The sequence below is a fragment of the Lactuca virosa genome, chromosome 3, assembly GCF_052849685.1.
Source record: "Lactuca virosa cultivar CGN04683 chromosome 3, Lactuca_virosa_CGN04683_v6, whole genome shotgun sequence".
Classification (NCBI taxonomy): Eukaryota; Viridiplantae; Streptophyta; class Magnoliopsida; order Asterales; family Asteraceae; genus Lactuca; species Lactuca virosa.
In genome coordinates this window covers 21,935,492-21,949,725 of record NC_136428.1, presented here as the reverse complement: position 1 = coordinate 21,949,725, position 14,234 = coordinate 21,935,492, and the positions used below count along the sequence as shown (strand labels likewise).

At 37.4% G+C, this 14,234-nt stretch overlaps 1 protein-coding gene across 1 annotated transcript; it reads left to right on the top strand.

Annotated features, from left to right (window-relative positions):
- Positions 1 to 4,223: 4,223 nt before the first annotated feature.
- LOC145163339 (uncharacterized) lies at positions 4,224 to 4,829 on the top strand. Its single transcript, XM_079082177.1, has one exon. It carries the CDS (start codon positions 4,224 to 4,226, stop codon positions 4,827 to 4,829), a length of 606 nt encoding a protein of 201 aa, XP_078938303.1.
- Positions 4,830 to 14,234: the final 9,405 nt, after the last annotated feature.

Below are 14,234 nucleotides of genomic sequence, written 5' to 3'. Positions count from 1 at the left end.
ATCTACAAAACGGGAGAAAATTCAAGTTAGTTGATAAGAATCCTTGATGTAACACCCAAATGAAACATCAAGGCTAGGATCCAACACAACATTCTACAACCTAGAAGAGGGATGCCGTAATCTAGTTGCAGAATATTTGAAGGTAGGTAAATGACGATTTACCAATTTCCACCATGAAAAACGAAAAAGAAATTTAAGTTTTAAATGAATTGAAACTCCTAGATCTTTTGAGATTCATTGAACTTTTCAATGGCATGTTTAATCTCGATTATGCCCTTCTATTTGTGACTGGGATGCCGAGGATCACAAACAAGGTGTGAATAACCATACGAATCACGTGGTGCGCCTAATTGCTACTATCACCTAATCAATGTGCCGGTTAGCCACACACGCTCCATTGATCTATGATAAACATCGAGCCACCCTTCGCCACCAATGTCAATCCCAAATTAGTGTGCCGGTTAGCCACACACGCTCCACTAACGTTTGACAAGGGTACGAAGTGTAATTCCATGGATTAGCATACAAATTCACATTTTGCCCTAAAGTAACTAAGATTGGGAATTTGTAAAAGCATTTAGTTACTTTGTACTTCATTATACTTATAATGGAAGGTTTCGTCCTATCCTACCCGTTCGGCTAACGACCCTCCACTAGTCAAGAGTGCGGTGGGTAAGAGTGGATACCCATTCAATCGCCATTTTATAGGCAATTTCCTTAAACACCCCTTATAGACCAGCTTCGTGAATGAGGCCTACTAACGGTAAGACTGACTCTTTACTCATATATATAATATTAGACTTTTAATGTTACATATATATAGTATAGGGTGTATTTTACACTTTTAAAATACTAGGTGGTTTTATTAACTTTCTCTTTTAATTAAACTTTTAATTAACTTAACAAAACCATGAGGGTGTAATTTGAACTTTTCAAAATACTAGAGTTTTAGAATTTAAATATTACATAATTAAACTATTAATCAAAATTTTAAATTCCAAAACTTGAGGGCAAGTTTTGAAACATTTCAAAACATTAGGGTTTAACTATTTAAATTTCAAAAACAAAACTTTTAAGTTCAAATTTAAACTATAAAACCTAAAGGGAGTAATTTGAAACTATTCAAACTTACTAGGGATCAAATAACAAATAATATAAATCAAACAAATAATTTAATGATTATCTATATTTGACCTAATTCAATTTCTTGCAAGATAAGTTACCCAATTAATACAAATAATCAATTTTAATCATATAAGGAGTTTATTATCTAATCAATTGGTAATTATCTTGTGTTTTGGCAAGGATAATCTTTCAATAACAATAAAATTCGAATTTTATCAGTTAAAAACATATAAGGCAATTATTCTTCACCAAAACAGCAAGAAATCCCGAGATATCCTCTGTTTGAGTCCCAAACTCGCCGAGTAGCAATTTGAACTCGCCGAGTAGGGCCAACTCGCCGAGTCCAGATACTGACTCGCCGAGTTGGTTCGGGCCGAGGCAAGAAAATCGTTTTTCAGCAAGAATTCGACAATTGCATCACATACAACAGAAACCAATCAAGGCTCTGATACCACTGATGGGATTTAAGCATAAGAACAATCCTATGTGCTCATACAAACCCTAATGCTTGGATCTAGGTTTCTCTATTGTACATGCAATGAATCCAAGACTTACAAACCCTAGATCTATCAAATAAGAACTGAAATAAGGGTTTAGTAATTACCTTTGATTGTTATATAGCAATAACAATCAATCCTTGCTTTGATTGGCTTCAGAAAGCTTAGTGCCTCAAGTGTTGCACCTCTAATGGAGTCACAAACACCACTAAGCAACTTGGATGAAGAGGGAGGAGAGAGGAGGCACCAAAAATGGCTGGAAACCCTAGAGGAACTCTCTTAGCCACGTTTTTGGGGCATAGGGGTCCTATATATGCATGTAGGCTATTAGGGTTTGCAACTAGGAAACCCTAATCTGACTGCTTAAGCCCTAAGCAGTCCAATGGACCATTCCAGAAGGCCCTTGGACGATTTCTTTATGGTCCTCCATATAGAATTCGTCCATTGCCATCTAATGGATCCTAAGCCCAACTTTGTAACTATCTTATAATTACAATATCAGTCCCCTTAATTTAATTAATCTCTTTTAGTCACAAAATTAATTTTTAATTAATTCTTGACCAATATTAATTAAACTATATGATTTCTCCTTTAATATATTATTCTTATAATATATTAATAAATCATAATTAAACCTTTCTCTCCTTAATTCATCCTACATATTGCTATGGTGAAGGCAACCCAAAAGGACCATGCTCATAATCGGGTCAAGTACATACCAAAATAGTTATGGACTTAGACACTAATCCAACAATTAGATTATATATAACTAGTGTAAACTAAGTGATTATAGAAGGAGCTATTGTGGTTACCATTTTTACTAAAGGAACTATTACAGTTAACTCCGTGAGTACCAAATGAATGCACCAGAGTTATATACAATGAAGATCTAACAAACAATGGGATGTGTGACTTCCTCCTCATTCCCTGTTCCTTGTTTGGTTGTAGGTTACGACAGATTCACACAATCGATTGTTTGTTTGATCTGAATTCTATATAATTTATATTCATTTAGTACTCATAGAAAGAATTGTAGAGCCATTTATACTTATCTTTCATCATATCATAAGGTATAGGATCTTCTGGAAGAACAGACAAACTTTTCTAAAAGAACTTTCAACTTACTTTATATCACTTAAATACTTATGAACTCACCAGCTTAAATGCTGATCTACTCTTTCAAAATAACTTGTATTCTCAGGTAACTAGTAGACAGGTATGCGCGCTGGGATTCAGAAGATGGAGCATAGTAGCTTCATGTCTTGTTTTGTCATTTACTTTTGTAATCTATCTTATATGAACCACATACTTTGTAAACATTTTCTTTCTAATGAAATGGTTGTTTATTACTTTGATTACTATGATGCATGTCTTGTGATACTAAACATGACGTCCTCCGCCCCCGAACGTTTCCGTCGTTCCGGTTTGGGGGTGTAACATGCTATTTGGGGGATCGGTCTCAAGCTGGGCATCACTGATGACATGCCTCTGGTCCAAACTTATCTTATCTGTTCCAAAATAATAACATCCCTACCGGCTAGTTTGGGGGACCGATCTCAAAAAATGCAAGCTTGAAAGATTGGATCAATCTGAAATTTCCTCATCGCTCCCTGCCCGTCATCTTCTAGCTGAGTTTGGCATCCATCCACCTCCATCATCTTTACCCGCCTACCCCCTCTTCCCCAACAATCGAATGCCCCAGCTCTATCTATTGACCTAAACATTTCCGTCAATTCCCTTTCTTCTGATGACACCGATGAATGCTCATCCTCCATCAAGATTGAGAAGCTTATACAGGTTGGACACGATGTGGGATTCCATATTACTGAAAATACAGTCGGCATTTTGGATGGAACTACTTCGAAAGTGGTTGAAGGTGAAGGAGATACAATCAAATGTCAATGAATGCCCTAAGTCTAAACATAAGGGGGGTGGGTGAATCCCACAAGGTAGATTGGATTAGAAGACTGAAATTTGTGCATCAAATTGATTTCCTTAGTATACAAGAGACAAGGGTTACACATTACAACGCAACTGATTTTGTTGGTTATTGGGGTTCTTCGGATTTTGATTATGAAGCAGTAAATCCTACTGGTAGATCGGGTGGCTTACTCTGCATCTGGGATCCTCACATTTTCTCAAAAAGCAGTTGTATTAAATCAAGGAACTTCATCGCAATATCCGAGCATTGGAATGGTGTACCAGATGTAACTACAGTGGTGAATGTATATGGACCCTAACCCATTACTGAAAAATGGCATTTTGGTCCAAACTTACAACCTTAAAAAACAGGAATGCATGCACTTGGATCTTTTTGGGTGATTTTAATGCAATAAGATTTGAACATGAAAGGTTCAACTCCATATTCTGCAGATTATCGGTTGTTGATTTCAATAACTTTTTAGTCGATGCAGGTGTTCACGAATTCAATATGGGGGGGGGGGGTCAAAATTCACTTACCTACGAGATTACGGTAAAAAACTAAGCAAAATTGATCGCTTCCTTGTTTTCCCGAACTTCATGAATCTACAACCGCTCTCGACTGTCACTGCCCTCCCCCGGGAATTCTCTGATCACTCTCCCATCATTTTAAAACCTTCCATGGGTAGCTTTGGGCCTCCTCCTTTTCGATTATTCAACTCTTGGTTATTAATTGAAGAATTCAATGCTCTGTTCAAAAGATCTTGGGATTCATTTCAAGGATTTGACACTCCGGATAGGTTTCTCGCTACCAAACTGAATATCGTTAACAATGTCATTCGTGAATGGAGCAAGATGAAATCTCAAAATGAGAACTCAACACTAACTCAATTCAAGAGGAGGGTGGAAAAGCTTGGTTTGATGGCTGAATCACAGATTCTTACTGAAGTGGAACGACGATCCAGGCTGGAGGATATGAAAAAAATCATGGAGCTGGAGCGGTTTGTGAAGCTTAATCTCCAACAACAAGCCAAAATCAAATGGGTCATGGATAGCGACGGAAATTCTCACTTTTTCCATGGCAGTATCATACATAAGAAACGAAAGAATAGAATTCATGGTCTTACCATCAATAGTGAATGCATAACTGACCCACTGGTTGTAAAATCTGAAATCTTCAAGTTCTTTACTAAAAAATTCAATGAGCAATGGCCTCTTAGACCCAAATTCATTAACCAAAACTTCAAGCAGCTTTCTCTAGCTCAATCTTCCTTTCTGGAATCATAAATTTCTATTCAGGAGATAAAATCCGCGGTCTGGCAATGTGGCGGGGAAAAGGCACTAGGCCCCGATGGGTATACTTTTAAAATCTTAAAAGCAAACTGGGATATAATCGGTGGTAATGTAATTCGCTTTGTCAAATATTTCAAAGCCACGAGAACCATTGCACCAGGATGCAATTGTTCAAATATCACTCTCATCCCAAAGGTTTCCAATCCATTAACGCTCAATGATTATCGACTGATTAGCCTTACTGGTTGTATATATAAAGTTATGACCAAGTTACTTGCAATCAAAATGAAATAGGTAATTAGGTCAATGGTGGATGATGTTTAGACAACTTATATTCAAGGCAGATATATACTTGACGGGCCTCTGATAATGAATGAACTCGTATCATGGGCAAAGCAACAAAAGAAAAAAATGTTCCTTTTCAAGGTTGACTTTGAAAAAGCCTTCGACTCAATCAACTGGGGATATTTGGACTCTATTACGGAGCAAATGAATTTTGGCCGCAAATGGAGAAATTGGATATCTTGTAGTATATCATCAACAAAAGCATCAGTCCTGGTTAATGGCGCACCAACCAAAGAATTTCCATTAACTAGAGGGGTTTAACAAGGCGATCCATTGTCCCCATTTCTCTTTATATTGGCAATAGAAGGACTTAATATCACTATTAGAAGTGCATGTGAAAATTCTCTGATTCATGAGTTCAAATTGTCAAAAGACGGACCTTCTGTTTCGCACCTATTCTATGCCGATGATGTGATATTCGTTGGAGAATGGGATTGTTACAACATAAAGAACTTTTCCCGCATTCTTAAATTCTTCCACATTTCCTCTGGTTTAAAAGTTAACTTCTTTAAATCATGCTTATTTGGTGTGGGTGTACCAAGAGCAACTTTGTCAGATACTGCTCGGATACTTGGCTGGCTGCATGGCGAATTCCTATTTAATTACTTGGGAGTATCGGTGGGGGAAAATATGGCATTGAAGAAAAAATGGAAGCCAATTTTGGATAAACTTTCATCAAAACTGTCAGGCTGGAAAGCTACCTCGCTATCATTTGGTGGTCACCTCATCCTCATCAAATCTGTTCTCGATAGCCTTCCTACATTTTACATGTCTATTTTTAAAGCTCCACAGGGCATTATTGACCAACTTGATAGAATCAAACGAAGATTTTGAGGGGGGGGTGAGCTCAAAAATAAAGTCCACTAGGTCAAGTGGTCAAAAGTGATTGCGCCAAAATCTAAAGGCGGTTTAGGTTTTGGATCATTACTTGCTCAAAACATGGCTATGTTAATCAAATGGTGGTGGAGACTCATCAATGATAAAGGGAGTTTATGGAAAGATATCATTGTGAGCATTCACAACTTACACAACAAACTGCCATCCTACATTGCGTGGAAATCATCAAATGGCGTGGTGCAATATTTCAAAAGAATCAAGTTTATTGATGAGCTTCACATTGACTATAAGGACATATTTGCCCTTACTTCAGGATTATAAGTCAACATTATTTTCTGGAAACACTAATAGTGTAGCAACATTCCTTTCTATCTTAAATTTCCCAAATTATATTCACTTGAAACGGTTAAAAATTGTTCATTAGTGGACAAACTTTCTAGAAATGGTTTCTCATGGATATGGAGATTCGAACGGACTGGCACAAAAGAATTAAATGAACTATTGCACATATACATGGATATTGAAAATTTACAAGTTGATCATAAAACCAAATTTGGGTTCAGTTTCATTCCAAATTCCAGTGGTGAATATACTGTGAACACAATGAGGAAATTATTGGAGTCTAAACTGATACCATACAATGAGAGGCCAATTTGGTGGTCAAAGATAATTCCTTTAAAGGTGTGATGTTTCATATGGCGGGCAACGATGGGCAGAATACCAGGGGCTAAAACCTTGGCAATTAGGGAATAAAGACATCCAGCTCTTTGTGTTCTTTGTGCTATAAAGAAAGGGAATTAGTTGACCATCTGTTTATCACCTGTGATTACTCTAGAGTGGTGCTGCATTGGATATTCAAATGGTGCAAAATTGATGACAATAGATTCTCGAGTGCTAGAGAATTCATCGACTTTGTTGCTGCATGGGGGAATTGTCCTAAGAAAAAGGAGATATTACTCATGGTGTTCTACTGACTTATTTGGAATATCTGGTTATCGAGAAACGACAAGACTTTCAAACGAATTAGTGTGAATCCTATAAAAGTCGCTGACAACACAATTTCGCTCTCATAGATTTGGTACAAGCATAGAGGTGGAGGTAGTTGCGGTGATTATGCTATATGGTGTGTATCGCCATTCACCCACCTTTTATCTTAATTTTCTTGGGAAAATGATGCAACGACCCTACTATGTATTGCGACTTTACCCTTTTAGTCCCTAAAGTTTTTTTCGTGCCTTTTAAGGGAATAACGTTATTTTTTAGCTGTTTATTTGGTCTCCTAACCCAATACAACCGGTTTCATATGACATGTACCATTTCCGTTTGTTGACCTGCCTAGTCACACTTGATTATATGTCTTTTTTAATACAACCGGTTTCAAATTCCTCCAATTAACTCAAATCAAATGAATCATAGCTATTTCTAAGGTTTTTTTAACTACATCAAATTTCCAAACTCTTGTCGGATGAATGTTCAATACAATTATCAGACACACGTTTTCAAGATAAATGAAGAGAAGCATGAATCTGAGCTTCAGACTGAAATCAATTGAGGGTTTTGGAGAATCACTTCGATGGAGGTAATGAAGGATGGAAAAGTGAAGTATCTCTTTCGTTTTGGGATTAAAGATGTGATTTTGCTTCTTCAATCCTCCTTCGAAGTAGCTGTCATCTTGCTTTACCAACTATGGTCGAATATGAGAAGCCTGAATCTGAACTTCAGACTGAAATCGCTTGATGGTTTTGGAGAATCACTTCGATGGAGGTAATGAAGAATGGACAGTTGGAGTATCTATTTCGTTTCGGGATTAAAGATATGATTTTGCTGCTTCCATCCTCCTTCGAAGTAGCTGTCATCTTGCTTTCCCAACTATGGTCGAATAGGAGAAGTTAATAAGGGATTATAGGTGTTGTAAGTCTTAATAATTCTAGGGTTTTTGTTGTTGCTATGAACTAGGGGATTACGATAGAGAGGCCTCCTCAACTCTCTGAGCGCCGACTAGGGAGGAGTAAAGGGTTTTATTGGATGCGAACTAGGGTTTTTGCTGCTGACTCGAATCAGCCATCAAGTTTTACAAATATTTGTTGGGTAATGAACACAAAGCTATTATTCACACTTTTGAGCCAATAGAAAACGATTTGGACCCGAAAAGGTTATGCAGCCTGAAGAAGATGATGAATAGGAGCTCTGTGTGTGAGAGAGTGTGTGTGAGAGAGAGAGAGAGAGAGTGATAGTGTGTGAGGTAAAAAGACGTGTCATTTTGTTTATAATAAACAAAAAAAATGAATAGATCAATTAAGTGAGTTGGCATAAGGGGTAACCGGGTTACCCCTTCGTTTTGACAATAAGGACCAATTAGACCCGACAAAAATTACTTTATTCCCTTAAAAGACACGAAATTTTTTTTAGGGACTGAAAGGGTAAAGTCGCAATACATAATAGGGCCATTGCGTCATTTTTCTTAATTTTATCTATATTGTCATTTATGTTGTACTTGGCCTCTTCATAGCATCTTGCTAGGAGGGTGTCCTTTTTAATGATATTTGCTTTTTCTAAAAAAAAAGCAAAACAACATTCTTCTCGCATTTTGGATATGTTTTTTAAGATTTTGTAGTCCGTAATGCTACTTTTAAACACAAAATGTCATTCTTACATTGTGATGACGTACGACATATTATATATATATATATATATATATGTGTGTGTGTGTGTGCGTGTGTGTGTGTGTATGTGTGTGTATGTGTGAAAAGAAGCCTGAATCTGAGCTTCAGATTGAAATCGCTTTAGGGTTTTCGAGAATCACTTGATTAAAGATGTGATTTTGCTTCTTCATACCTCCTTCGAAGTAGTTGTCATCTTGCTTTACCAACTATAATCGAATATGAGAAGCCTGAATATGAGCTTCAGACTGAAATCGCTTGAGGGTTTTGGAGAATCACTTCGATGGAGGTAATGAAGGATGGACAGGTGGAGTGTCTATTTCGTTTCAATCTTAAAGATGTGATTTTGCTGCTTCCATCCTCCTTCGAAGTAGCTGTCATCTTGCTTTCCCAACTATGTTCGAATATGAGAAGTTAATAAGGGTTTATAGGTGTTGTAAGTCTAATAATTCTAGGGTTTTTGTTGTTGCTATGAACTAGGGGATTACGAGAGAGAGGGAGAGAGAGAGAGAGAGAGAGATAGAGAGATTGAGAGAGAGAGAGGCCTCTTCAGCTCTCTCTAAGCGACGACTAGGGAGGAGTAAAGGGTTTTATTGGATGCGAACTAGGGTTTTTGCTGGTGGCTCGAATCAGCCATCAAGTTTTACAAATATTTGTTGGGTAATGAACACAAAGCTATTATTCACACTTTTTGAGCCGATAGAAAACGATTTGGACCGAAAAGGTTATGCAGCCTGAAGAAGATGATAAATAGGAGCTCTGTGTGTGAGAGAGTGTGTGTGTGTGTGTGAGTGTGACAGTGTGTGAGGTAAAAAGACATGTCATTTCATTTATAATAAACAAATAAATGAATAGATCAATTAAGTGAGTTGGCATAAGGGGTAACCAGGTTACCCCTTAGTTTTGGCAATAAGGACCAATTAGACCCGACAAAAATAATATTATTCTCTTAAAAGACACGAAAAAAACTTTAGGGACTGAAATGGTAAAGTCGCAATACATAATAGGGCCGTTGCGTCCTTTTCCCTAATTTTGTCTACATTGTCTTTTATGTTGTACTTGGCCTCTTTGTAGCATCGTGCCAGGAGGGTGTCATTTTTAATGATATTTGCTTTTTCTAAAAAAACAACAAAACAACATTCTTATCGCGTTTTGGACATGTTTTTTAAGATTTTGTAGTCCGCAATGCTACTTTTAAACACAAAATGTCATTCTTACATTGTGATGACGTACAACGTATTATATATATATATATATATATATATATATATATATATATATATATATATATATATATATATGCATGTGCGTCCATTGTAAAAGTCTACAATCATTCCTTTTGCCGTTGATCGCTTTAAATTACGGTGTATATGCGTCTAATGTACAAGTGTACATCCATTCCCTTGGCCGTTGATCGTTTTAAATTTCGATGCTCACGATTGATTCTTTGGGTCTTTGTTAATAATGGTTCTCTATTGAACCTCACCATATATATATATATATATATATATATATATATATATATATATATATATATATATATATATATATATATGAAGGTTGCAGAACTCGCTACTCGGTACCTGCTCGGCCGACTACCGAGTAGCAAGTACTCGGGGAGTACTTAGATTCAGTAATTCGTGTAGAAATATTTTTAAGAAAATTTTATATGTCAAAATCATAAGTTAAAATCATAATTTGATTGAAATATATAACAAAATTAGATACATGTGAATACATAAAACCTGAAATACAAACAATTGTCTCAATTCGTGAATAATTACTGAACATTTAAGATATATATAGTAATAATCACATGTGTGTGTTAAATAATAAATCATTAAGTGTATTATACATATTAATCTTGAAATTCTTGATTTTTTTTTTATCTTTTTATGACAATTTTGACCCTTTCACCAAGTTTGACCGAGTTAACCGAGTTTGACCGAGTTGGCCGAGTTTGACCGAGTAGACCCGAGTAAGAGCGAGTAGGCCCCAGTTAGAGAGATATTGACCGAGGTAGACCGATTTTTGACCGAGTTTGACTTAATCCGAGTTTGTTTGCCGAGTTCACAAAACTCGCCTCGGTGGAGGGCCGATTCCGAGTACTCGGTCGAGTAGGCCGATTTTTACAACACTGATATGTAGAGAGTGGTTCAAATGAGAACCCAAAAAGATTAAGAACTCTAAGAAGTCTCATTTTATAGTTATTAAAAATGTGAAAACATGTAAAAATCTTTTTTTTTCTTTTGTCTTTTTTGGCAAGGGCAAATTCGTAATTTTTTACAGTTTATTATTTTTATTCATATTTTAACACCATATATATATATATATATATATATATATAGTCCATTACTGTTTAATAGATAAAAGTTCACAACTTAATAAAATCCATTTTACAATAATTCAAAAATTCAAAGTAGTCATATTCGAACTCTACCATCACCACCCACTACAACATGCTGCCACCAACTACGTGTGCCACTGTTGCAACATTCTTTCATTCCAAAATTATTATAAAACTACTACATTCTTACATATTTATACAACACCAAAAGTTAATATATTTACAAAAAAATTAATACAAACATTCATACACAAATAATTCATACTTTAACACAAAATTAATAAAAAATTACACCTTAATACAATTCACAGTTTAATGTAGTCAGTTCACAGTTTTATACAAAAAAATCACCACTTAATACAATAAATTCACAGTTTAATATACATAAATGTTATATTCTTAACTTAAAACTTACATTTATACCTATAGATATGGACATTCAATTTACAACTTAATACAATTAAGTCACACCTTAAAATAGTGAATTTACAATTTGATATTGTAACATTCATAAAATATGGTCGCAAAAATTTCATTTTTTTTAATTATTAAATAAACAGTAGTTCTCAAAACATCCCATCATAAATGTGAATCATAGTATCCATAACAATAAAATCATAGTAACATCCCAGGTAAAACATCATCATGGTGTGTGCAATGCAGTCATCCCGAGCTCTTCCCTTTACTACCGGAAGTACATGAAACCAAAACTAAAAACTGTAAGCACGAAGCTTAGTGAATTTCCGCAAACTACCACATACCATACATATAAACACATATAGTGGGCCCCGCCCGACATCAAACTATATACGACATCGGGCCCCGCCCGGAATCGAGCTGAGCTCGGCATGCATATGACACATATCAAATATTCGCATACAACAATCACATATATACAATCATACAAATAATCTTCGGGCACTACCCGACATCAGACCCTAGTCCGGAAGCATACAAGTACAGACACATGCAAGTGTCACGAAGACATATAAATAACCATCGGGCACCGCCCGACATCGAACCGTAATCCGAAAGGCATATAAATAACCATCGGGCACCGCCCGACATCAGACCTTAGTCCATAACATACAATCATAAACACGGGCCTACATTGGTGCCTTCGACCCGTTCAATCTAGGAGGAAACTCACCTCAAATGTCGGCTGATAGCTACAAACACCTCTGCTCCGGAATCAACTCTACTCAACCCCTAAACAGAACAACCCCTTAGATACCATTCCATACTCATAACCCCTTAAGGGTCAATTTGGTCAAAATCTAAGTCAAAGTCAACATCCAAGTGAAGGTCAAAGTCAACGCTTCGAGTTGACTCAACTCGTCAAGTTATCCTTTAACTCCCCGAGTTTCCATGAATCACAGAATCACGATATTTCAAATCAACTCGTCGAGTTCCTCCTTTTTCAACAGAATCGGGACAATCCCAAACCAACTCGCCGAGTTCCCCTATGAACTCGTCGAGTTCATCAGTCTGCCAACCCACTTAATGCATTAAGCCACTATTCTTCAAACCAAATCCCTATCTTCCAGATCTAGACTGAGAATACGTCTTGAAGGGTAAACTTTCCAACTTTACCCATTAAGAAGCACCCCAAAGGCATTAAGCTCAAACCCTAATCCAAAAAGGATTACGACTTAAACCAAAAATCATCATATCATCAAGATCATGCTCAAGAACATAGATCTGTACCTTAAAAGCCAAAAGGTCACGTAAAGTCTCCAACTTTACTTACATGCATGGCAAAAAGAAGCTTAAAAGGCCAAAACAAAGGCTTAGAAGGTACATGGAGCTCTTAGGGCCATAAAGTTGGCACCTTTATGCCATGAAAGCTCCTTAAGACCCTAGATCTGAAAGGGTTTACCTATATGGGACGTCCAACTCCCCAAAACCACTTCATTTGGGCAAAAACAAGCAAAAGAACACTAATATGAAGATCTAAGTAACCATAAAGAAAGGTTGATACTTTTTACCAAAAAGATGACAAAAATGAAGCAAGGATTCTAGATCTAGTAGCTCCTTCTTGTATCTCCCAAGCTTTTCTTTCTTCCAATGGCTTCAAACACACACAACACACTCAAAAATGGCTCACAAACTATCAAAAGTGCCTTAGGATTTCGAGGGTAGGGTTTAGGGCAGTGGAGGCTGGAAATGAGGCCAACCTAAGAGGCTTAAGTTGTTTAAATAGGGTGAAAAACCCCAGAATTAGGGTTTCATTCCCTTCAGCCAACTCGTCGAGTTGAGACCTCCTAACTCATCGAGTTGGTCACGTAATATGCGCGGTCCATAACATCTCAACATGACGAGTCTGGGGCTACCAACTCGTCGAGTTGTCTTATAGAATTGAATAAATTACGAATTAAAATACATACCAGGAACCAGGCGTTACAATTCTTCCCCACTTGTCTCAGACTTCGTCCTCGAAGTCCGCTGCCCCAAATAATCCTAGATAATGCTCCCTCATCTCCTCCTCTGGCTCCCATGTCCACTCCGACCCCTTGCGGTGCAGCCACTATACCTTCACTAACTGCACAACCTTGTTCCTCAAGATTTTCGTCTTTCGATCTAGAATCGCCACTGGTCTCTCAACATAGTTGAGGCGGTCGTCCACCTGAATAGCCTCCAAAGGCATAACTGTGGAATCATCCACTAAACACTTCCGCAACTGAGAGACATGAAATGTGTTGTGGATTTGAGTAAGCTCATCTGGCAAATCCAATCGATACGCAACTCGACTCACTCGATCCAAAACCCTGAACGAACCGATGTACCTGGGGCCCAGCTTGCCTCGCTTCTTGAACCGAAGGATACCTTTCCAAGGTGACACCTTCTGGAGAACCATATCTCCCACCTGAAACTCTAAATCTGATCGGCGGTAGTCGGCGTAGCTCTTCTGCCGAATCTGAGCTATCTGGAGCCTGCTCCGGACCTGCTGGATCATCTCAGTAGTCTTGAGTACCACTTCGGTACTCCCCACGACTCGCTGACCGACCTCGCCCCAAAAAATCGGGGTCCTACATTTCCTCCGGTAGAGCATCTCGAAGGGAGGTCGATCTATGCTAGCGTGATAATTGTTGTTATACGAAAATTCTGCTACCGGAAGATACGTATCCCAACTCCCACCAAAATCCAAAACACATGCGCGTAGCATATCCTCTAGAGTCTGGATCGTCTGCTCACTCTGTCCATCAGTCT

Excerpts from the sequence above, each read along its gene's own strand:
- LOC145163339 (XM_079082177.1), top strand. The coding sequence starts at position 4,224 with ATGGGTAGCTTTGGGCCTCCTCCTTTTCGATTATTCAACTCTTGGTTA.